Source organism: Pelodiscus sinensis, chromosome 21 (assembly GCF_049634645.1).
Source record: "Pelodiscus sinensis isolate JC-2024 chromosome 21, ASM4963464v1, whole genome shotgun sequence".
Taxonomy (NCBI): domain Eukaryota; kingdom Metazoa; phylum Chordata; order Testudines; family Trionychidae; genus Pelodiscus; species Pelodiscus sinensis.
Window position 1 is genome coordinate 11249990 of NC_134731.1, and position 26157 is coordinate 11276146.

The window sequence follows — 26157 nt, forward strand, 5'->3', positions numbered from 1 at the left end:
CAGACTGGAAATAAATATTCTCGTTGTTAAATATTTGTGCCTTAACTGTTGGATTGAAGAATTTTATATCACTTTTAAGACCTTAAATAAAGATTGAATGTCTCTGTCTAAAAGATGTGCTCTAGTTCAATCAGAAGTTATGGGACTGACGGAGGAATTAGTAAAATTCTTTGGCTTGTGATAGACAGGTGGTCGAAGTGTTGGTGCAGCATTTGATTTGTAACGAAAGAGGTGCCAGGGCACAAGCAAATAGGTGCTTGAGCTGAAGCAATTTTCTTCCATTTATAACTGATGCAGTTAGCCCAAAAGTGCCAGGGCTATGAACTGTCAAGTCTAGAGGTGCTGGAGCCCAGCATTGGCAAACCCTGGCACAAATTAAGCACTGTATTGGCCTCATCTTGCTGTAAAATCTGAAGACTGTGGAGTTAAAGCATCAAAGTCCCATCACTCTGACTTTAAAGTTTTCAGTTTAACTCTCAATTTTCAGAGGCTAGTAACTTTAGAATAAAATGCAAGAAGTCCCGCAAGTGTTAATAACTTCTGAAGAGCTGTATATACATCCTCATAATCCTTTAGAAAAAGTAAGCATCAAACCCACATTACAGATGAGTAAACTCAGACACCAGTTGGAGTGATTTCTCCAAAGTGTTATACTCAAAGTTTCTAACTGAGTATAACAATAGAAATATTTGTCCTGAAAATATGCAATGTAAACTACTTTATTTCTTAGAATCCAGAAATCTAACCAACAATCTAATACTTAGAGAGACACACACACATAGCAGGTGTTGTCTAAGGCAGAGTGGTACAGCTTAACTCATCTTGCTGACTGGCTCTTTTACCTACCTTTTGGAGACTAACTGCTGAGGAACCAGATCACATGTTTCTTTTAGAGTCTCCTACTCCACAAGCGGGACCAGGAATCCCTTTCAAATTTAAAGTGGTAGCTTGTAATTTTTAACACAGCTTTCAAAACACCACACAAAGATACTTCGTGGCAGATGCAAGATCAGAATGGAGCTCCTGAGTTCTGTGCTTGGCAGTGTGATCTAGGGAATGCATCTTTAAGCTGTATTCATTTCTCTTCTATTACCATGCAATAGTTAAATCTATTCTCTTTAAGGAAAAAAAATGAAAGCGGTGTAACTGTTTGACACTGCAAATTTGTATAAATGAAAAATGCTCTCATATTAATAGACTGTTTAGTGGGAGGTTGAAGGAAATGTTTGTGGTCTGACATGAGCTGTGGTCCCAGTTGATCCCTGACTTCAAACAGAGGTGTATGTTAAAGGTGAACAATTAAATTCACTAATGCATGACATGTGCTCAGCCACTTACGTAACCAGGAGTAGTTGAATGTGTGTAGATACATAATCTAACCAAAGAGTGATTGGAATTTACTTAATAAAAGACCGTAATTTACACTGTATTCCCCTTGCTTACATGATTTTTTTCCCCATTTTGTAAGCGTCTTGAACCACCTCCCTGGTTAAAAAGTATTGTAAACTTGAGACATTTTTTTTTCTGTTCTAGAAAAGTTTACTTGAACTGGTTTTTAACCTTTCAGTCTCTTTATTCTCCAGGTCAGTAACAGATCCACGAGATGGAAAGAGAGTTGCACTCAAAAAGATGCCCAATGTCTTCCAAAATCTGGTCTCTTGCAAAAGGGTCTTCCGGGAATTGAAGATGTTGTGTTTTTTTAAGCATGACAATGTAAGTAAAGTTTGAGTTCTTTGTATATTAGTAGAAGTGTTAAGAGAAGATTTAAACAGGGATTCTTTAAATCAGCTTTTAAAAATCCATTTGCTTTAGAATTATTTAAAAATTCAGATGATGCACAGAGTTAAATACTTGACATTTAGATGCTTACACCCACTTATTCATCCTGATCTGAACTGATTGACATAGTGGAGTCTATGCCTAAATTACCTTTATTTCACTACCTTGTGTTGTCTTCTCCCTATTTTTCCTAGCCAGTTCATCTGAGTGTTTCAGTTTCTAATAATGATACTCTTGTATGTGGTTAAATGCTGAATTCAGCTTAGTAGTTTTTCTACTGAATTGTTGGTGTATTTTTATTCTTGCTTTTCTCCAACGCATTAACTATTAACTTGCAGTTACAGAAATAGTTGTTATGAAATTACAGGTCTTGATTCTGGCATGTGATATTGCTCTGTAAACATATGTTCTGACATTGCATTCTTTTTTATATTTGATAAATTTTCATTTTTGAGATCAGTGGTATTTTTTAATAAGTGTAAGTATCTGTCTTCATAATTGGGTGTGATGAGGCAGCAAAGCAGACTCATAGAAGCTTTAAGACTTTCTTTTGATACATATAAGAAGGCCTTTGAGACGTATCTCTGTTTGGCCAGCAATTCCTCCTCCACTCTGTAATCTGATTTCAATGAGTTTTATTTTTTCAGACCTCTTCCAACCCATTTTGGTTATTGATACCACTAATGTGTACACCTCATTGCAGGAGGAATAACAGGTATTTCGAAATAGGGCCGTTATTTCGGGCTTGTAAATTTCAAAAATGGCGCCCAGCTGGGAAGATGCAAATCAAGCGTGGGATATTTAAATCCCGGGCTTGATTTGCAATTCCGAATGCCTACATTTGCAGCCCTATTCCGAAATAGGCTGCAAGTGTAGACATACCTAGAGATAGTGTGGAGAGAGTTTCTTTTAATTCAAAGAGTTGACCAGTTCGTATACTACTCATAGCAGTTGAGATTTTACTCGCAGTTTCCCTTCTGCCAGATAAGTCTGTTGTATAGGCATCAACTCTGTGGGTTGGAGCACTTGTGGAGAAAAATCAGTGGGTGCTAACCACCCACTGGCAGCTCCCCCCAGCACTAAGAATGTTAAGGACTAGTCGACAAATGCTTATCGGATAGTCAGGCGACTAGTTGAGTCTTCTCTTCCCCCTTGCTGCCTCTATCTAATAGAGGCAGCAAAGAGGGAGAGAAGAAGGGGTACTTCAAAGTGGCAGCACCGCACAGCTGATCTGCGGTGCTGCCCCTTTGAAGTGCCATGGAGCCTAGGGTCAGCTGGGGACTCTCCAGCTAACCCCGATTGCAAGCAGCATTTCCCCAGAACCTGGCTTTCAAAGGGGCAGTGCCGTGGATCCTGGGGTCAGCTGGGGACTCCCCAGCTGACCCCGGGTTCTGGGGAAATGCCACGCGGAACCTGGGGTCAGCTGAAATGCCACGCAGAGCCTGGGATCAGCTGGGGAGTTCCCAGTTGACCCCGGGATCCATGGTGATGCCCCTTTGAAAGCTGCTTCGGCATTTCAAAGGGGCAGTGTCATGAAGCCCTGGGTCAGCTGGGGACTTCCCAGCTGATCCCGGGTTCTGTGTGGCATTTCAGTGGAACCCGGGATCAGCTGAGGAGTCCCTGGGTTCCACGGGCTCTATGGCTTTGAAATTCCATTGACTACTAGACTAGTGAATTCACTACAATTTAACACCCTTACCCAGCACTGCCTGCCTATTGGTCGGCCCTATGGATCAGTGCTTCCCTCTTTCTCCATGCACCTTCTGCCTGCCATGATCAGCTGTTTACCAGTGTTTGGGAGGCTGGGGTTCAGGGATTGAGGGTGAGGTAGGAAGAAGTGGGGCATGGGTGGCGAAGGGGTAGGAAGAGGCAGGGTAAGTTGGGGTGTTGGTGGAAGGAATGGTGTGGGAGCAGGGCTTGGGGCAGAGCTGGGGGGTCAAGTATCCCCCAGCAATTTTGAAAGTCTGTGTCTTTGGTCTATTACACTGTAAGTATTACTGGCTAACTATAGTGTTGCTAAGCAAAGAAATCAATGTAAAGACAGCTCTCAATTAGAACAAAGAGGCAATCTAAGTCTGAGGAGCTAAAAACACAAACTGGATGCTAGAAATAAGCCAGATGGTAACTAATGAAAATATTATAACAAAAGTTCAGCTTCCAGGGGTGGCCTACAAATCATTATGCAAGTTTCTACAAAAGAGCGCTCAGAAGGAGAATAAGTAAAACCTCCCTGGTCCAGCACCCTTGGGACCTGAATGGTCCCAAACCATGGAATTTACCGGACCAGGGGCGGTCAAGGCTCCTCTCCTGGCTGTCAGCCCTGCTTCCATGATGGTCTCACTGCCCTTGGCCCTGCTGGGGCTGCGCTTCCACCTAGGGGACGAGGTTGTGCTCCCCACCGTGCTGGGGTGCCAGGGCCTGCTGTTTCCAGCCTGGGCAGGGCTGCGCTCACCACTGACCTGGGCAGCATTCCCAGCTGTGCTGGTCTTAGTGGGGCTGCGCTCCCCAGTCTGCCAACTCAGCCAGAGCTGTGCTCACAGGTGCTTTCTCTGCTGCTTGTGGCCAGGGCGGGGCTGCACTTCCCATCTCCAGCCCCAGCTGGCGCTGTGCTCTCCAGCATGCTGGCCCACTGCCACTGGGGATGTGCTGCCTGTGGCCAGCCCAGCCTCTGAACCTGGCCAGCGAGGACTTTGATCCAGCAATATCTGAGGCCCTGCCAGATCACGGATGTTACCGAACCAGAGAGTCCTAGATTTTAGAGTTTTAACCTGTACTATGTAATAGACTTCTGTACAAACTAACGTTTTTCTTTGTCTTTATTCTGATAGCCATTGGGAAGTGGGTTCCTCTCCCTTACTGGTAATTGCATTAGGGATGTTAAATATCGATTAATTGAGTAATCGATTAACCTCATGAATTCTTATTGGCTACTTGACTATTTTATAGTCTGTGAGGGTAGGGCCAGCAGCCAATGCACTCTGGCCCCACTCCTGTGGAGCCCCCTGCCACTTTGCGCTGCTGCCACTGTATTAGAGGCAGCAGCATGGGGTGACAGGCAACTGGTTCACAAGGGTGGCTGGTTTGTAAACTGACTCCCCTCGTGGACCAGCTCCCACCTCCTCTGACACAGAGGCAGCAGCGCAGGGTGGCAGCAGCCCCTGTCCTGGCAGGAGTTGGAACTGAGCTGGGCTGCCTGCCTGGCTCCTAATATACTTTAAAAGCAGAACCACAGCGGGGTAGGTCCCGGACCCAGCACGAGCCAGAACTGAGCTGGACTGCTGGCCAGTCTGCTAAAAAAATTTACTGGATGGGGTGGAGGAGAAATGTGTGTTGTCTGTAGCATTAACCTATAAGCTTTTGCTTATTGCTTGATTGACTACACTGTCACATCCCTAAATTGCATACTTTTGCCAAAGGTTCCACCAGATCCTTGGTGAAAATAAAGCTCATGGCAAGAGGATAGGGATGCTAGATAGCATATAATTGAATAGTTGTGTGACCGCATGACATTTTAGCAGTTACACAACTATTCAGTAGTCCTCAGCGGCAGGGCTGGCAGCCAGTGTGCTTCCTGCCCTGCTCTTGGTGAGCCCCCCATCAGAGGCAGCTGCATGGGATGGCAGGCGCAAGCTGGTCTGCGAGGCAACCAGTTTAAAAACCATCTTCCTGTGCAGAGCAGTTCCCTACGTGTATTGGCTCCTGCCTTCCGCCCTCCCCTACATGCTGCTGTGTCTCTATCAGAGACAGCAGCACAGGAGAGGGGGCAGGCTGATCCAGTGCTCATGTGGAGGAAGCTTTTAAGACAGCTCCTCACGGACACCAGCTTTTCCCCCTCCCCCACTGCCTCAGGTACAGAGGCAGCAAAGCGGGGTGGGGAGAGGAAGTGTATCTAGTTGATGAAGCTTATCAGTTCATCGTGTAAGTTGTCTGCACGTTGACATTCCTACAAGAGGGGAAGATTTTTACTCCCTTTTCATAAGAATTCCATGAGACCCGAGTCCAAGAAAATCTTATTAATTTCTTTTACAAAAAATTTCCTTGTGGCAACACATTAAATCACTTCTGTGCAGCAACTTCCTGAAGGGTTAACTTTTGTTATGGAATAAGAAATAATAGCTACTTTTGGCAGGTGATCTGAAGAGGCGTCTGATGACAACACAAACATCTTGTGCATATGCACTTACTCACATAGATTATATCCCCCATAACAAAGTAATTTTCTGGTTTTGTGAGAATTTAAATTCTGTGTGATTGCTTTCTCAAACTTTTCACTGTAGGGGCACAACCTAAGTAAGTATCTGGGCTGTTGGTTCAAAAAGTGAATAACTTTAATGTCTGTTATGAATACCTTTTTGGAAATGGAGTGATATGTTGGGCTGGAGTTAAAACAGGGCTAGGCAAGATGAGACCCGGGCACCGGATCCGCCCTGCCTAACACTTTAATCCGGTCCACGGACTGCACGTGGCTGCTTTCTAGTTATATCTTGCTGCCGTGCCACCCAATTTCCAGTCTGTGGCTCAGGCAGCAGGATCTTATTTAAATGGCTCACAGCTCCTGGTTGCCGTGCTACCGTATCAGGGGCTGGAGCCAGGAGCCTTTTAAATTGCTGCTTTTTAAAGGGCTCACAGCTCCTGGCCCTGACACTACTGTGTTGCTTGGTAGCTGCCCGGGGATGCTGCAGCTATTTAAAGGGCTCCCAGTTGCAACGCTACCTGGCGGGGCCAGAGTTGTGAGCCCTTTAAATAGCCACACCAACACTGGTCAACTGTCAGGCAATGTGGTAGCATCTGGGCCAGGATCCACCAGCCTTTGCTGTGTTGTACTTCAAAGACTCTGGCCCCAGACAACTTTAGGAGGAGACTAGTCCCCAGTCCCACCCCTTCTTAAAAGCCGGTTCCCTTCAGCACCATCTGGGGGGGAGAGAGCAGGTGAGGCAGAGGCGTAGCGTGTCACATTTTTACATTTGCGATACTGAGCCCAAGATGCCTTACACTTGTATGCTAATGTTCAGGCTCGGCGGGGGGGGGGGGGGGGGGAGAAGGAAAGCATTAGTTTTTGAAAAGAATGGAATACTTAGTAACTTGCATTTCGAAGGCAGAGATGCAGTAGGGAACCTGGTGTGAGTGGGTACTGAAGCAATCCCCGCTCTCCCCGGGTCCTGACTATTGTACCTCTGCCTCCCCTGTTGGGTTCCCCACTGCGCCTCTGCCTTTGAAATGTAGCAAGAACTGCGGGCGGCTCTTGCTATATTTCAAAGACCAGAAGTGCAGAAGGTAGATCGAGTGCCCCTCTCTCTCCTTATCGACTCATCGAGCAGTCAATGGAAATTCCATCAACTGTTCAATTAGCTGATTAATTGAAATTTAACGTCCCTACCTTGCATTGGCATAGAGCTGCTGGGCATTTTGTACTTTTGAAAATCAGTCCACTTATTCTGGCGTCTTAATTGTGGATTCAGGTGTTTGAGTTTAGGCATCAGTTTTGAAAATATTGCCCTCTGACCATCTTGTCCTAACTTTCCTCTCTTTGCAAAAAGACCTCAGCTTAATTTTTGGATGCAAACATAGACCTTTCAACACTTAGCATGGCGAAGGATGGCAATAGTTCAAATTGCAGTTTGTGGATTTGCTAGTCAGCTTCTCCAAAGATTTATCATGGTCTTGCAGCAAAGAAAGGGAATGAAGAGCTAATTTAGAATAGCAGAATAAAATAAAATAGTATAACAATGGTCTAAATGAATGAAGTGGGATTATATACTCTTCCTTTGCTGTTCTTTTTTAAGGATATAATGTTTGAGAGGATGGCATATGAGTTTGAGCTGTAATTCTCTGAAATACTCCTTTGCTCATATTTGGAAGTTTGTAAGTAGTCTAGGAGAGGAAAGAGATGGCAAACTCATGCCCTAACTGCAGTTAATTGCAGTGAAAATTGCATGTTCATAGTAAACAAGTGAAACTTTTTCTCTAATAATGTTACTCAAAAGATGAATTAATCTAGAAACAAATGTGTTAAATTAGGAATAGATTGACTAAAATTCAAATTATAATATTTATGCAACAGTATGTTAGCCCTAAAATGCGACATGGGAGAAGAGCTTCTCTATCTTTCTGTTATCAAGGTTCAAAATTGTGTTCTCTTCTTTGCATAATTTTACATTATCACAGAACGTTTTGATATGTTGTTTTTTTTCTAAATAGGCACTGTTACTCCAACATTGCCTGAAGTGTAAAACAGGATATCTGTTGTTAAGATGCAGAATTTCCAGCTTTTGCTTATCGGTCGATGCTATAGACTACACACATTTCCTTCCTCCCCCCCTTGCAAGTAAATTTTTTAGCAGGCTGGCCAGCAGCCCGGCTCAGTCCGGGCTTGTAACGGGTCCAGGACCCATCCCCACTGTGGCTCTGCATTTAAAGTGTATTAACAGCCAGGTGGGCAAGCAGCCCAGCTCAGTTCCAGCTTGTGCAGGGTCTGGGAGCTCAGACCCAGCCTAGACAAGGGCTGCTGCCACCCCACACTGCTCTCTCTGTATCCGAGGCAGCAGCACAGGGCGACAGGCAACTGCTGCCTGGCACCTCACGCTGCTGCCTCTATATCAGAGGCAGCGGCGCGGAGCGTCAGAGGGCTCCTTGGGGGTGGGGACAGAGCGCACTGGCACTGGCCCCACCCCCGGGACTATAGAATAGTTGACTAACCAATAAGAATTCATGAGGTTACTCGACTATTCAATTAACCGATATTTAACATTCTTAGTATGTACTTGAAATTACACTTACATGTGTGTTTAATGTCTCTTTGATAGTGAAATTTGATTGCAGGCATTTTATTTTATAAACAAACACCATCTTTTGAATTATAGAAGGAATTAGTATTGTGTTTTATTTCAAGTTTTGTATTCATTATGCAAGATGAAAAATAAACATTTCATAAATGATTTTGTTGGGAGAAATAAAGACACAGGCTAAATTCTGTATGCACCTGCATGCAATACAGTCTTGCTGAAGTTAGTTGGGTTTATTTTATGTTTTGCAAGTGTGAAATTTTTCCTTCTGTCCTGTGTGTTGACAGAATACAGCATATGTTATCTCACAGTTTTGCCATACAATGTAACTTACAATTATATTGTATGGCAACTTCACAAATATTTGGAAGTTAGCTATTTTTTCACTTTTTATAGAGTTGTTCTCCAGATGTGAAGACCAGACTAATATTTTTGGGGTAGAATAAGGCAAAGTCCTACCAGTAAAATGAGGCCATTTGCAGACAAAGATATTGGTAGATAGGTATAGAAAGTCTGGTTAGGTATTTTAATTTAATAAAGAACAAGTAAATTATGCCAACTGTGAGGTAGGACTAAGTCATGGTGCAGACCAAGGTTAAACAGTAAAAACTTAATTCACCAGCAGTTATAAATTTTGTTCTGTCGGAGATGTCCTTTAAATTGATGTGACAAATATTTTAAATAATAGACAAACAGAGTTAAAATATAACCTGACTTTGCCTTTTTAGTAAGTATTTGCTTTGGTTTGACTAAGAATTTTATTTTCTCTCTGGTAAAATTGTCTTACCTGTTTTTCCATAGGTGCTTTCCGCCCTTGACATACTCCAGCCTCCACATATTGACTACTTTGAAGAAATGTATCCTAAATATATATATAAAAAAATTGAAGTATATGTGATTGACTTCAGACTACAAATTGCAAATGTTTGATTTAACCTCTGATCTCTATAAAGGGAATTGAAAAGAACTTGGGCCCAATTTACATAGTCTTTGTGTGAATAGTTTTGTTGAGATCAATGGGATCGATTATGCAAGAGTTTGTTAATGTTCTCACTAGAGAAGAACAGGTTTCCCCAAATACTGCCTTCAGAATTACTTCCAAGAATGACTTTGTTGATCTGTATTTGAGATAAATCTAAATCTCATATGATAAACTCATAGATAAAAATCTAAAAATAAATGCTTATCTTCCCATGCTCAAAGCATGAGTGGTGATGACTCATACAAAAATATAGAAATTTTAGGTATATTCCTACACAGCCAGTGGTTTGTGACATCCATTATTTAGGCCTCATATTGAAGTAGAAAACTGTCATATGATATTATATATGTTTATCATAGTTTTACAGAAGAAAAGAACACAAGCTGTTGTGGATAATTATATCAAGAAATAAGGAATACCATAATAAATTACCTAACATTAGGATATTTCTCAGATCACTGGAACAGTTTTGATTAATTCCAAGAAACAATACTTGACAACTATGAACAAAATACATATGTATTTTCAAATTCTTACTTGTTCAGTTGGCTGATTTGGGCTTTATTTGGGGGGGGGGGGGGGGAGAGGCGGGAAGGGGAGAGGTTATTTATTTAGCGGTTAAGTGTACCGAGAACATATTTAGTGATTATCTGTGACCTTTTAGTTGAAAATTCTTAATACTGGAGAGAAGTAAAATAATTGGGCAATATTATGAAATATAGCTCTAGAATATTTTTAGCCATTTGTATAGAAGATTTTTGTATAATGCCCATCACCACAATATATTAGTATTGATTTTGTACAAAAGTATATAGGAGTATTATGATTTTGGTTTTAAAATGTCTATGATTAAGAATAATTTTGTTCCTTTCAATAAGACATTGCCATCTTACAGATCTAATGATCACAATAAAGATTGTATGGTATGCCTACACAGATCTCACTAATCTATTACTATTTTATGGCTAAATTATACATTTAATACACAAAATGCTAATTTATTAGGAATATTTAGGAAAGTTTTAGCAGTTTTAATAGGGAAATAAACCAGATAAGCAATATCGAGGGGGATTATTTGGCGTTAGACATATTTGCAATGGTAAATAATGCATCAGGTGCCTTTCCTTGACTGATGTAGGTAATTTGTATAACTTTGCAAAAACATTTAAAATGTTTTAAGAGTCCAAATAATATTCAAATATTTTTGCAGGTTTAAAAGGAAATGGTATTTCAAGGATCAGATAATTTTGGTAATGTAAACGTTATTTTATTAAGATACTTGATTAATATTTTATACTGAAGTTTCATAGACCTTTTAGAAAGGGCTTTTAAATGTTGTTGTGTTTCTGCCCACCTCCCTTTTTATGAAACTTTGGTTTTAGAGATGATCTAAGATGAAATAATAGAACTTTATTAAAAGATGAAAATATATTTGCCTTTTAAAGATTCATTTTCAGTATTCTGTACATCTTACAAACAGGTCCTGATTAGATACTTTTAAACAGTTTTTAAAACAATGTATTAAAGTTATATGTCAATTATAAACATGGTTCCTATTGGTAGGATTAAAGCATAGTATAATCTTACAAACTATTATAACATGCAAGCTACAGCAATGAAGTTTTTAAGTTTAATGAAAAGTTTTTCTGAATTGAGAGTTCAGAATGAATGCTCACCTTGGAGGTATTATATAAGCTCTTATTAAAATATTGTAAATCTGTAGAACCAAGAAGGTCACAGCTGTATTATCATAATTTTGATGGCTAGCAATGCTGATGTACTTATACCTCAGGAAAACTGAAACATTTTTTAGTTTTGTTTTCTTTTTTAATTATTTGCTAGTGGAATCTTTTGGTCTTATAATAAATCTTAGCTGAAAAGGTGCTGACTTTTAGGCACTTAAAGCCCTGGTAGTTGTGGAAGAAACACCATTTTACTTTTTTTGGCTTTTTTTCAAGAACTGTAAACTTACAGGCTTAGTAGCTGAAGCTTGTGATATAAGAAACAAAGTTCATAGCGATGGAAGATAGAGGATTCGAAGGTCAACTCCAGAGCTGCTTTATTTTAAATTGAATGATAAGACCATTAACATGGGCATCTATCTACATGAAACCAACAGTTAAAATTTGGTCTTAAACCAATTAAACGAAAGATTGAGAGTTGCGGAAAAGCTATTCAGAGTAAAAACATCAACTGCATTTAAATTACATGCTGATGGAGAACATAATCAGATTTGTGTGTATGTGATATAACATTGTCAAATTTTCTGATAAATTAAAACTTCGAGTGGCTAGTTTTGTGCACCATGATTTTAAATGAAGTTTTGCAGGAGTTAGCTTTCTTCTTAGTTCCTAATAACTACAGAAGTTTGAAAATGATATCAGGTTTGTCTGTTTGGCATACAGACTTTTTCACTCTCTCCTCACTTTTACTGTTACAATGTTTCCTAGTGATCAGATAGACATATGGAAGTGTGTGTGTGGGGGGGGGGAGGGGTGTTAGGGTTAGGATGCCTCTGGAAAATGTATTCTTTCTTGCATAAAGGCCTCCATGTTTTGATATTAGTAGGTCCTGAGGAGCCAGCCTATTTCTCTGTCTCTTGAGTTGCGTAGATTTTCTTTTCAGAGTCCAGTCTTCAAAAATAAATGAGTCAGTTTGGGCTCTGGGTGTGGTCACAGAAAAACCCTTGGGATTGTTCCCCAGTGTAGCTGATTATGCCACTGACACCCTCCTTTTTGCTCTCTGGGGGTCCCTACCACACTGTTCTGCTGGGTGAGATTCTCTGGTCTCCTCCAGATAAGGCACGGAGTTGGGGTTACCACCCCCCTGAAGAGCAGTGCAGACACTGAACCACTTTAGCTCTGGGAGACCAATCCAGGAAACCAACCCCCAAAAGGGATAAGCCCCCAAATCTGTCTTTCTCCAAGTAAAAGTTTTACACAAAGACAGCTCATGAGGATGTTCACCCTCTTTGTCAACAAAAGAGAAATATGCCCACGGTCGTTTTCCTCAAGTAACAATTATGTACGCTGGGCCTGATAGTAAACAAAAGTGTTTGTGTTAAGTACAAACAGTAGGATTTAAGTGGTTTCAAGTGAAAACAGACAGATCAAAGTAAGTTACTAAGTTAAAATGGAGAAAAAAAAACCCACACATAGCTAGTTCTAATTCACTAAAAAACTTACAATGAGATTCTTATCCTAAAGAGCTGCTTTTGTTCTAGGCAAAATTTTCAGGTCAGAGACAACCTCTTTTATCTTGACTTGTTTCCCCAGCCCTTTGTATCCTTCTAGGATTTTCTAGACCAGCCTAAGACAAAGACTAATAGCTTCCCATTTCTTAGTCTTCTCCCCAGTGTGGGAATCTTTTGGTCTACATTCTCTCTTCCATGGAAAACTGCCTGGTCAAAAAGGTGGCATGGTCACATATTGTACTAGACAATCACCTTTAGACTTACAGGACAAACAAAGCTGTTTACAATTTAAGTTGATCGCCCAGTTTTTGAGGCTTAGGAGGAGACAGTAATAGTTCTCATTAGCACATTTAAAACTATAAACAGCCTCATATTTCATATTTCTAATTTCATGTACAAGAATGATACATGTGCCAAAATAGGATATATAGATCCAACAGATTATAACATTAAAATGGATAGGTTACACGGGGAATTTTGTTCGGAGCATCTAAGTTATGGGTATTTATATTCATGAGCCAATTTTCATGAAGCATGAGGGACAATTGTCACTCTGTTTCACATGAATTCTAAAATATATTGGATCAACTTGAAGTTCTTGAATTTTTCCAAAAAGAAATTGGAAAAATAAAGATTAATTTTTTTTAGTGAAAAAATGTTCCATTTTTGGACAACCCCCCCTCCTCCATGCATCTGCTCAAAATATTTAAATAAAACTAAAAGTGGGATTTCAGATTTTGCAAAAATGTTTGTGAAATTCCTCTCTCATTTTTTCAACTCGTTCTAATATTGTCTGCTAAAAAATTCAACACTTAAAGTGAAGTTTACTGAGAATTTCAGTAGCTCTCCCATCTTGTAGACCAGTGGCCACCAACCATAAGATCAGGATCTGCCAATAGATCTTGGACGCTCTGACGGGCGATCCTAACTGGTTTGGCCAGGAAGCTATCAAGTGCTGTCACTTCAGTTGCCCCTCCATCCACTGTCATGCTGCACCTGCCCTCTGTTTTGGGGCTACCCCCCTGCCTCCTGCTTGCTGTGCAGGATGTGGGAGGGAGAAGAGGAGGTACTGATGTTGGGGTGTTCATCCTCCCCCCACTTCCGTACCCTATCTCCACACAGAGGGAAGAGTATAGAGGGAGCTTGGCAGTGCTAATCTCTATCACTCTCACAAACACACACTGTCCTTCCCTCTCCTCTCCTGACCCAACACATATGTGGGTGGTGGTTGTTACTTCTTTTACTGCTTGCAAAGTGGGTTATTTTTGGTTTTTGACTGGTCTTTGCATTTTATAATTTTCATTTCTCTCTTATGCTTAAATTTAAATCTTTGAGTATTGAGTTCTAAAATATCTAACCTGTCTTGGCTGGAGTCATTATCCCTGTGGTAATTGCTGCTCCTGCACATGGCTAGCATGTCCCTGGAGCCCCTGAGAAAGACAGAGCAGGGGGTCTCCACATGCTGTCCTTGCCTGCAGCCTCCACTCTTGCAACTCCCATTGATCAATAATGGGGAACCGTGGCCAGTACAAGCTGTGGGCTCAGTGCTTGTAGATGAGAGGCAGCATACGGTGCCATGGAGCCATTGTTGTACATACCAGCAGCTTTCAGAAGCCAGAGCAGAAGTAAGCCTGCCTTAATTCCACTGCTCCACCATCCAGAAGCTGTCTCAATTAAACAGTGCACAACTAGAGCCTGATTCCTAAACATCTGTCCCAGCCCTGAACCTCCACCTGCACCCAACACCCTGTCCCAGATGCGAGTCCCCCTGCACTCAAACTCCTTCCTAGAGCTTGCACCCTGAAACCACTCCTGGACCCCAATACTCCACCCTGGGCTAAGCCCGGAGCCCCTCCCACACTCCAAACCCCTTGGCTCAACACAAGAGCCTGCACCCCAACCCCATCCTGTAGCAAGTGAGTGAGGTTGGGAGAGGAAAAGGGATGAAGTGAGCAGGATGAGATCATGGGGAAGGGATGGGGCAGGGTTTCAAAGAAGGGGTGTGAAAGAAGTGGTGTGAGAGTATTTGGGTTTGAGGTAGATCTTATATTGCACTTGTATTGAAAAAGTGATCTTGTGGTTAAAAAGGTTGGAGACCACTGCTGTAGACTTTCGTTATGGTGGAACAAATTTCAGGGGAATGCAATGGGGAAAAAGTGCCAGGTTGCTGCTCCTTGTTCTCCAAGTGTTGATGAAATGAAAATTCTGCCTATTCTCTGGCCAACACATGGGCTACATCTCAGGGGGATAGTCTACCACAGAAAGATGTCTACCCAGTTTCTTGTATTTGACTGTGGGCCTGTTTATCTTGCAAAGCAGAAGTCTGGTACTAAACTATCTCTAATTAGGCCAAATGTAACATTAGTCTAAGCTCCCAACCCAACTGTAAGTGTCATCTCCGCTTGCGCATACAACTGTTGGAGTAGAATTATTTTCTGCTAGAATAGATTACACAGAGGGTGTATCTCAAATGCCAAATGGATTTTTTTGGGCTGGTTTTACAGATTATGTATCTTTTTGGTAGGGAAATATTTAGATAAATGGCTCCCTCAGGCAGCTGAAGAAGAAAGAGAAATCTCAGAACTGTCAGTATATGTGCCTGTAGGGTGTTGCACTTGTAGTTTTAGCTGAGGAAAAAGTCAGTCAGTTGGAAATAATAACAAATACCATGGAGACCATGGTATCTTTTTGCTTTTGTGTTTTCACGCCATTGCATCTAATTTGTCAACCAGTAGTGGTATGGTATTCGATAGTGTCTGTGGAAAAGCTTAAAGGGCTTTTTCCCCTCATCATGTACCAGCTATAGCTTTTAATTATTTAAGAGTTTGAGATTGTGTATTGTATAAAGATATGGGCAGCATGTTGTGATTCGAAGAGTATTTGCTTTATTAAGACTACATTAATAAGCACAGTCAGCACCTGATGCATGCAACAGCAAGTTCAGTGCATGTGTCAAAGGCATGGTAGAAAGAAGAACCTAGGTTCCATTCCTGATTCGGTCACCATTTTGGAATGTGCTTTTGGGCAAGTTGCTCATGGTAACAGTGGGGCCGATGGGCAAGACGGGAGGGTCTGCTCTGCGCACCTTGAAGGGGCGGGGGCTTGGGTGGAAAGGGGTGGGGCTGGGGTAGCTGGTCCTCAGCACTGCCAGAACCATGGTGTGCCACCCTCCCCTTAGTGCTGCCCAGAGTGTGCCTCGCAGTGCTCCAGCAGTGATTTAAAGGGGTCAGGACTCTAGCCACTATGACTGTAGTAGCAGCGGTGATAGATGGGAGCTCTGGGCCCTTTTGTATCACTGGGCCCTGGGGCAACTGCCCTCTTTGCCCCACACTGTTGGAGAGCCTGTGAGGAAATATGTTGTAAGGTTTCCTAACATCTGCCAAGTAATTCTCATTTAATTGATATAATTAATAGACTTGTAGCCGATACAAAATTATAGTTTTATTCATTTCAAAATTATCGTTAGGCAATCTAAGCACAAAATTGCAGAAGTCCGATGTTCTGATTAATTTAAATATTTGCAAAAGCTTATAAAAAAGATGATTGTTCCTTAAATGATCCAAGGCAAATACATTTATTTTCCCATCGGAATGGCTATAACATGCAACCAGACACCAAGCCATAACTTCATGTTACAGCACCTATTAAGTTAGTTCTCAGGGTCCTCGTTCAGACTGGTTTATTTTATCAAAGTTCTTTTAGTTTGACAGCCCGTTTCCCCTTTGTTATGGTTCACTCTGATGCTTGAGGCAGGAAGGAACAAATAGAAAAACAGGCCTTTTTTATTAGCCTTGAAAATATAATTTGTACTTTAAACTTATGTTGTATACAGGCAGTCCCCGGGTTACGTACAAGATAGGGACTGTAGGTTTGTTCTTAAGTTGAATCTGTATGTAAGTCGGAACTGGCGTCCAGATTCAGCCGCTGCTGAAACTGATCAGTTTCAACAGTGGCTGAATCTGGACGCCAGTTCTGACTTACATACAGATTCAACTTAAGAACCCCAGGCATCCCTAAGTCAGCTGCTGCTGAAACTGATCAGCGGCTGATTCCAGGAAGCCTGGGGCAGGGGCTTCCTGTAGTCAGCCACTGGTCATTTTCAGCAGCTGCTGACTTGGGGACACCTGGGGCAGAGCAGGTGGGGTGCTGCTGGGTTGGTCCAGTGGCGCCCAGAGCGGCGCTACGGGACCAACCGGCAGCGCCCCAGCTGCTGTACCACAGGCGTCCGGAGCAAAGCCGCGGAGCACGGGGGCAGCGGGACAGCCCAGACGCGCCGTGGCTGTCCTGCTGCCCTCGGGCTCCGTGGCTTTGCTCTGCTTTGCTCCCCGTCCCCCTGGTCTACAGACCAGGGGGATGGGGAGCAAAGCAGCGGAACACGCGGGCAGCGGGACAGCCCAGACGCGCCGTGGCTATCCTGCTGCCCTCGGGCTCCGCGGCTTTGCTCTGCTCTGCTCCCCGTCCCCCAGGTCTGCAGACCAGGGGGAGGGAGAGCAGAGCAGAGCGGCGGAACGGGCGGCCAGCTGACAGCCCAGACGCGTCTGGGCTGTCAGCTGGCCGCGCGTTCCGCCGCTCTGCTCTGCCGCCCGTTCCGCCGCTTTGCTTCCTCTCCCTGGTCTGCTGGAGACCAGGGAGAGGAAGTGCCCCGTTCGTAACTGCGGATCCGACGTAAGTCGGATCCGCGTAACTCGGGGACTGCCTGTACTCCTCTTGCAAAGCTATCATTTCAATATAGATTTTTTTTCCCATGTTTAGAATTAGAAGTGATGTCACCCATGGAATTGCTGCTTTAGAAATTGCTTACCTAAAATATTGAATGTTTCGTTACACTAGTTTGGATTGAGATGAGTTTTCTATATACTTACTGTATGTTGTGTAACTTTTAGGGTGAAAAAAACTGCAAGCTAATTTGCAGGTTCACAATAAACTGCTGATTTAAAAGTATTTGTGCAGTTGGATCAGAATATTAAAGAAAATAAGCTTTGTAAGTAATGATTTGATGACACATACTTGTATAAAGCAAGGGATTGTTTGTTTGGCTGAGTCAGGCATAAAAATCTTTACAGGGTTTATTTGTGGGTTAAGAGTACCCAATTCATTAAACAAGATTGACTATCTCCACACAGTTTTCCATATCATTGTAGCATGGAATACAGTACTTTTTTCCTCTGAGTGTAACTCTCAAAATTGTGTAATTCATTTACTATTTTTCAGCTTTCATAAGTGGCCATATACTACATCTCAAGGTGGTATAATTGATCCATTGATCCTTGTTCTGCCATCTGTCACCATTGAAAACAGCCACTCTCCGTATTCTCTGGAACCTCCTTTCCGGAAGCTATCAAATCCCCTCTCACTCTTCTCTTCTGCAGATTAAATAAGCCCAGATCCCTCAGCCTCTCCTTGTAGGTCATGTGCTCCGGCCCCCTAATCATTTTGGTTGCCCTCTGCTGGACTCTCTCCAATGCATCCACATCCTTTCTATAGTGGGGGGCCCAGAACTGGATGCAGTACTCCAGCTGTGGCCTCACCAATGCTGAATAAGGGGAATAACAATTTCTCTAGATCTGCTGGAAATGCTCCTCCTAATGCACCCTAATATACATATATAGTTTTGTTAGTCTCTAAGGTGCCACAGGACTACTTGGGGTTTTTTTTAAGTTTTTTTTAAAGTTACAGACTAACATGGCCACCCTCTGAGACTAAAACTAAATGATCACTCAGCATTTTTGTCATGTTAATATAATCTGATCCAATCTAGGTAAGGTAAAGGAGAACAACCTATATTACATCTGTAATACCAGTGGTGGTACATCTTTATCTTGTATGAAAGAGTTGGGGATAATTTTTAAATGAGTGTTTTTTGTAAAGAGACTCCCAAATGTTGGATATTCCAGTCAATTTTTGATGTTTGTTGAGAATATGAGTATTTTGCCCTAAGGAATCAGTTATTTTTTAAAGGACCTTTTTGTAATATTTAAAGTGTAAATAATTTTGATTTATTTGCGGTATGTATTTTATTTTGCATTTATACGAAATTAGAGCTACCTTTGCATCTTATTGGTAATGCCACAACTGTAGGGATCTTTTTGCAGTGCATGTGTTATGTCTAAATTGCGTTAACTCAGCTATTGTACCGAAATCTTAAACTGAAGAATATAACCTCTTCTCTAGAGGTTTTTAATGCCTTTCCTGATTGAAATTGTGGAGTTGGTGGCAATTTTATGCTTTGCCCTCCACCCTTTCGTTAGGCTCTGTGTTGAGCTAGGCTGAGCCCTCCTGGGTAGATGGGATTGGATGATGCCCCAGCTGCTTGAGTGATTGCTCAACTGGCCAACATCTACAAGGAGCCAAAAACTTTTCCTTGGGAGCATTTTCAAGCTGTTCTGGCCTATGTTGTTAAACATTTAATTTTCATCTTTTTGTGATAAACAAAAGCAAATGTTGAAGATTAAACCAAGAGCAGAAGAGTTGAAAGGAAACTCCTGTGACTTGGCTTGTTCAAGCATGTCTTGTCATTGTACTGCTGCCATTTGTTGGCTTTCTGTTTCCAATTTTTATTTCTACTATTTTGTTGTCAATTCTAAACTAACAAGGTAGTTTAACAAGGTAATCCTGCTGGAAAGGGATAACAAGTGGAGTTCCTCAAGGGTCTGTTTTGGGACCCGTACTGTTTAATATCTTCATCAATGATGTAGATATTGGGATAGAGAGTACGCTTATTAAGTTTGCAGATGATACCAAACTGGGTGGGGTTGCGACTTCTTTGGAGGATAGGGACATAATTCAAAATGACCTTAGCAAGTTAGAGAAATGGTCAGAGGTAAACAGGATGAGGTTTAATAAAGAGAAATGCAAAGTGCTCCACTTAGGAAGGAACAATCAGTTCCATACATACAAGATGGGAAGCGACTGTCTAGGAAGGAGCATGGCGGAAAGGGATCTAGGGGTCATAGTGGACCACAAGTTGAATATGAGTCAACAGTGTGATGCTGTTGCCAAAAAAGCAAATATGATTCTAGGTTGTATCAACAGGTGTGTTGTAAGCAAAACTCGTGAAGTCATTCTGCCGCTCTACTCTGCACTAGTTAGGCCTCAGCTGGAGTACTGTGTCCAGTTCTGGGCGCCACATTTCAAGAAAGATGTGGAGAAATTGGAAAGGGTACAGAGAAGAGCGACAAGAATGATTAAAGGTCTAGAGAACATGACCTATGAAGCCAGGCTTCATGAACTGGGCTTGTTTAGTTTGGAAAAAAGAAGATTAAGGGGGGACATGATAGCGGTTTTCAAATATCTAAAAGGGTGTCACAAGGAGGAAGGAGAAAATTTGTTCCTCTTGGTTTCTGAGGACAGGACAAGGAGTAATGGGCTTAAAGTGCAGCAGGGGAGGTTTAGATTGGACATTAGGAAAAAATTCCTAACTGTCAGGGTGGTCAAATATTGGAATAAATTGCCAAGGGAGGTGGTGGAATCTCCCTCTCTGGAGATATTTAAGAACAGGTTAGATAGACATCTGTCAGGGATGGTATAGGTGGAACTTGGTCCTGCCTTGAGGGCGGGGGGCTGGACTCGATGACCTCTTGAGGTCCCTTCCAGTCCTATTATTCTATGATTCTATGATAAGGTACAGTAGATACACCATCAAATCATGTTGTCATCTGAGGGGCAATACATGATACTGAAAGAACCTTTGTAAATTTCCATCAATAAGATAGCTGCAAACCATGTCCAGAAATTTAAAAATAAGTGTACATGTGTAGATATGCACAAGTAAAATATTTTTTTGTTAGGGAAGTGATTGTATTTCCTATATTTTCATATTTTAAAAACCTAAATTTCTACATAAAAGAACATCCATGAGTATTCAGAATTAGGTGTATTGACATTTTTCTGCAATGTTATCCTGTGTATATGGTAGCATTAAAATTGAAACTGATTAATTCAGTATTTTACCCTTTCTCATTATACTTTCTGTTTATCCTACAGGAAGCTTTACTGTACTAGGTTTCAACCTCTAACTGAGCTTTTTGGAGTTTGAATATATCAATTTTGTGGAGTGCTGCTGGGCTTTTGAAAGGCTGTTTTTAACTGTTTGATTGGGTCACTTTTTTTTTCTATTTTTGACCAGTTTAACAATTTTTTTGACCATCTGAAAATTCAGGTTTTTATATTTAGATCATTTTTGCTTGGGAAAGAAATTATTTTTATTTAAATATAATATCTTGATTGCTGCAGAAAAGTATGAACACATTTCAAGGTCATTGATTCTAACTGAAGTACATGCAAATTTTCTATTTCATACCAAGTTATTAGTTGCAGAGATGGGATATACTTTACTGTTAGCTCTTTCATATGAACAATAGATAATACGCCCATCAGTGTGCATAGCTATTTCTTTCATGTGGACAGCAGTGTCTGAAACAAATAATCTTCATAAATTGGATTTCAGTTATCTGCACTAGTTAAATGCCCTCATTTTATTAAGAGTCATTTGAGTTATAAATCAGATCTAGGTTAAGGATTGCTTCCTCTGTGGGACTGTACTATCAAGAATATTTAAATTGGGTAACCACAATCTTTATATATAGATGTTTTTGAACAATTCTATATGTAATAACAGAATTATCTTTTTCATAAATGTAACTGATTTTAAGGATAATGTATTTTGATAGTGTTTTATAAAGCTCTACATAGTTTTGATTTGGGTTTCCTGATATTTGGATTGTATTGTTCATATGAAACTCTTTTGTCTTGTGGTGCGATTGCTTCTTTCCAGGGAAATTATAGTCCTATGGAGGGAACAAGTGGTATACTTGGTTAAAACCTGTTACATTGGATGCACCAGTTCATATTTGCTTTTTTAAAATCACACTTTTTATTGGTTTGTTTTAATGTTTACACCTAAAATCTAGGGTGTTGAATTTTTTTTCAAGTAGATAATGTTACTTTTGGGTGCCTAGGAAGTTTACTATTTTAATCCAGTTGTTTTGGGAGTCAGTATCCTGGCACACATCATTGTAACAACTGAACATTGGCAATCCTCAGCATAGATGTATTGCAGAGGAATTAATGTATGAGAACTTCATTGTCTATATTGATGGATTTTTTTTTCTTGTCTCTGTTGCTACTCTTGGTAAGTGAGTTCGAAGTTGTTCTTTTTAAGCTTTAACAGTTTCTTACAATATATTTTAGAACTGTGTGTCTGCCCATCCATATATCTATGAGTCCATTTGTTCAAGAACGTTTCCTGAACAGTAAGAGCTAGGGCTACCAAATTTGGTATGCGGCTTCTTCTTATCATAATTTAAAAGCAAAGGTAAGAGTTTGGTTGTGTCATAACCAATTGTTTCTCATAAAATGGAGAGGGATGGGTCTGGTAAGAGAGTTATACTCCAGAATGACCACAGCAAGGGGCCATAGATGGGTATTGGGACAGCTATAATCCCCTGGGCCAGCAGGGGACAGCTATCTACTATATACAGTAATTACTCATTTAACACGTGCCCGCTTAACACGTTTTTGCAATAGCACGATTTTTTAAGGGAACTTTTTCGAATAACACGACTGTCCCTGAAATACATGAAAATAATCAAGTGGCAGACTACAGGCAGTCCCTGGGTTACGTACAAGATAGGGACTGTAGGTTTGTTCTTAAGTTGAATTTGTGTGTAAGTTGGAACTGGTACATATTGTAGGGGAAACTCTAGCCAAACATTTCTCCAGAGCTCAGTTTTATTCTCCCACAGCTCACTTCCCTCAGTCCTTTATTCTCAAGCTGAGGTGTCTGCTGAGAAAAGCCGCTCCGCGTCTCCCTGGTCTGCTGGGGGGGGGACGGGGACGCTAGCTTCGCATCTCCCTAGTCTGCTGGGGGGAAGCAGCTAGTGCGGGGTTGCCTGACCCCATTTGTAAGTAGGGATCCGATGTAAGTCGGATACATGTAACCCGGGGACTGCCTGTACTTCATGCGGCAGTACAAGTTGGTGAAAACAGTGGTAATACTCATGAGTGGATGAATACACATGGTCACAGCGTTCCTCTGCTCACTCACGTGTTTATCTTTGCCTTTTAACAAACCACAGCGACTTGTGTTGCTAGTTATCTTGTGATTCTAGATATCTAACGTTGATGTTGATGACCCAGCACCAACAAAAATTGACTTTGCCTCCACCACCTGAAACGCAACCCCCACCTTTTCCATTATTTTTAATGGGAAAATTGACCCCACATAGCACGTTTTCACTTAGCACAAACATTTTCAGAAACGCATCTATAGTGTTAAATGAGGAATTACTGAGTTTCAGAGTTTCTCTATGTGTCTGTCTGTCCCCTAACTGGGGGATATGCACCCCTCCCCTGGCTGTTCCTACTGCTGCTGCAGCAGCCTTGGACAGGAGTAAAGGACCTGAGCAATGCCTGGTAAATCTAGTTTTTTTTAAAAGTAGATCTAGAAGTTTCTGTAGTTACTGTTCATACAGTGTCTAATTCAGGGAAGTAGTAATTAAATTTTCATGGAACTTAGTGTCACCATACATTTTTCAGTTGGTAACTACTTTGGTTTTTGCCAATTCAACCTGAATATGATATTCATAGATTTCCTTCGAGAGGTTGGTTGGTCATTAATTTAGTGGCTGCTTACAGGGATTTTCCACTTAGGATTTCATGTTGGCAATCCCATAGCAAACATCTGGAATGTCATTGGAAAATACTTTCTGCTGGTTAACAAAGGGGAGAAAATTAACAGGTAGCATATTTCCCTTGTTATGTATTGCATATTTTGAAAATAAGGGTAAAAATTTCTTCACAAAATGTAGATTCTGGTTCCTTATCCTGCAGAACTTTTGAAGGTTTTTTTAAGATGTAAGACTTCACAACATATTCCAACCCCCCACCGCTTCAAAAGGAGTCTTCCAGCAAAATTAAGGAAGACCAGTTTTAGCATTCTTGATGTATCTACATTTTGAAAAAGGGGGAAAACCAGGATAATCACCTCCCCCCTTAAGTTTCAGATGTATCTTTAAACTCTCTACATCTTTTGTAAAAAGGATACATTCCAATTTTTAAAAAGTTCTTTGTAGATTACTGTAAAATAATTCTTCTAATAACCCATTTTAGTTGTGCTCAGTCTAATATGGAATGTTGTTTTAATGTCTGTGTATGAATTTCCTTTGAGGTTTTGTAGAATTAATTGCTTTACTGTTGTCAAGTACAGTAACAGCACACTTTGCAAATGTGTACCTGTGCTACTGAGTGTGAAGTTTAATGGTCAGATGCCATAGAATGTTATGCTAAATGCATTCCCCTTGCCCAGGAAACTTCTAAGATTGGGAACCTAGAAGCTTTTCTGGGAAAGAGATGTCAGTGAAAACAATCTGGATGAATCTTTTATTTCCTTGGTGAATAAGCAAAATCCCAAGCTCATCTGGTGAGTGAATTTAAGGTCTGAATACTTAAAGGCTGGATGGCTCCTCTGAATAAATGAATAGAAGGTCAGGTTGTGGGTTTGACTACTGAATTGTTTGTGGGAGGGAAGTAGTCTTACAGTTCTGAAAACCAAGGTCTTATCTGATCTACACAGAATTAAATATAACAAAATAATGAAATTAACGTAATTCACAGCTTTAGTTATTTTAGTACATATCTGTGTTAATGCTTATTTCAGATTGGGTGTCCAGTTTTGATACAGCTATTAAAAACTTGAGCTATATGTGTTTATTTAGCTAGTAGTGTCATAAGATTAGAAGTAGGAAGTGTGAGAGGAACCCTAGTTCAGAAGTGCCATTAAGTACACACAAATTGTATGTAATTTTGACTTGTAATTAGTTGGGTGTTTATTTTAGATTAGTTGGGTGTTTATTTTAGAAAGCTCTCATTCTTTCATGTCTGACTCAAATTTTTCTGTTTTTCTATGTAACCTGTTTATTAGCCATCTACCTCCTAGCTCGTTGGAGGAGGCTTTATTTAATATAATAGTATAATATTATGGATGAGAATAGTCTAATGTGACTGCTTGTGAAGCATGTATATAAAGAGGGATCTGAGGAGATTGCCCTTTCTCCCAGATAAATGTAAATCCTTAGAATGAAGGTGGTTAGGCAGCAATGAATATTTTCCCCCTCTTTAGAGGTCTAACGTATAGATGGGATAATTACTATGATCATCTTAATGTTCCTCTCTTATTACACTGAGACTAGTGAGGTTTAATTTATATTTATAACACAGAATTCTAACTTTTGTATATTCAAAGTTACCTAACTTTGTAACAAGCAAGCTTTTGCATTTTAAAATCTATGATGAACACTCAGTTCTCTTACCTGTGTATTGATGTAATTGTCCCAGTCTAACCTTCTGAGGAGTCATAGATAAAGACATATTAGGTAATGTTTGAGGCATTTGCCCATCTCCGTATTTTTATAGAGGAAAATGGCACAGAAAATATCTTCCTAACTACTTGGGCTTTTTCCATGTTATATAACATGTTTTCATGGATAAGTTCAAATTGTGCTTTTGTTTTTGCTACAGGTACCACTTAAGTTCTTACCTGTGAGAAATTGAACATGGGCTTCTGTGACAGGTTACTGGTGTAGCTTGCACACCTCTCTAAGCTGTTGACTGGGAAATTTAGCATTTCCATGAAAGCATTTTTGCCAAGATCACCAGTTCCTCTTTGCTGTCCTGAGCAGAAGTTTTTTGTGGACTTAACTATATTGCTCTACTTTCCACATAACCCATGGCTGCTCAACTTTGGAAGCTTTTGGGGCCACAATGATTCAGCACATGCCAAGAACAGCAACTTAAGTGTGGTTGCATATACAGGCAGTCCCTGGGTTACGTACAAGATAGGGACTGTAGGTTAGTTCTTAAGTTGAATCTGTATGTAAGTCGGAACTGGCGTCCTGATTCAGCCGCTGCTGAAACTGACCAGCGGCTGACTACAGGAAGCCCGAGGCAGAGTTGCTCCGCCCCAGGCTTCCTGGAATCAGCCGCTGATCAGTTTCAACAGGCTGAATCTGGATGCCAGTTCTTACATACAGATTCAACTTAAGAACCCCAGGCGTCCCCAAGTCGGCTGCTGTTGAAACTGATCGGCTGATTTCAGGAAGCCCGGGGCGGAGCAACTCTGCCTCAGGCTTCCTGTAGTCAGCGCTGGTCAGTTTCAGCAGCGGCTGACTTGGGGACGCCTGGGGCAGAGCAGCTGGGGTGCTGCTGGGTTGCTCCAGTAGCGCCGCTCCTCGGCGCTACTGGACCAACCCAGCAGCACCCCAGCTGCTCTGCCCCAGGCGTCCTGATTCAGCTGCTGCTGAAACTGACCAGCAGCGGCTGAATCAGGACGCCTGTGGCAGAGCAGCTGGGGTGCTGCTGGGTTGGTCCAGTAGCTCCCAGGGCAGCGCTACAGGACCAACCGGCAGCGCCCCAGCTGCTCTTCC

General features: G+C 41.4%; 1 protein-coding gene and 1 long non-coding RNA gene across 4 annotated transcripts in view; both read left to right on the forward strand.

Annotated features, from left to right (window-relative positions):
• Positions 1-26157, forward strand: part of NLK (nemo like kinase) — a 150442-nt gene that overhangs the window by 77327 nt on the left and 46958 nt on the right. For all 3 annotated transcript variants that reach the window (XM_006138584.4, XM_006138583.4, XM_075904850.1), the window contains exons 2-3: positions 1584-1713; positions 9363-9418. In XM_006138584.4, the coding sequence (XP_006138646.2) occupies positions 1584-1713; positions 9363-9418 (186 nt within the window). The remainder of the gene's footprint in view (positions 1-1583; positions 1714-9362; positions 9419-26157) is intronic.
• On the forward strand, positions 17328-24238 carry LOC142819260 (uncharacterized). Its single transcript, XR_012897086.1, has 2 exons — positions 17328-19329; positions 20358-24238. It is a non-coding gene; the product is annotated as an uncharacterized LOC142819260 (long non-coding RNA).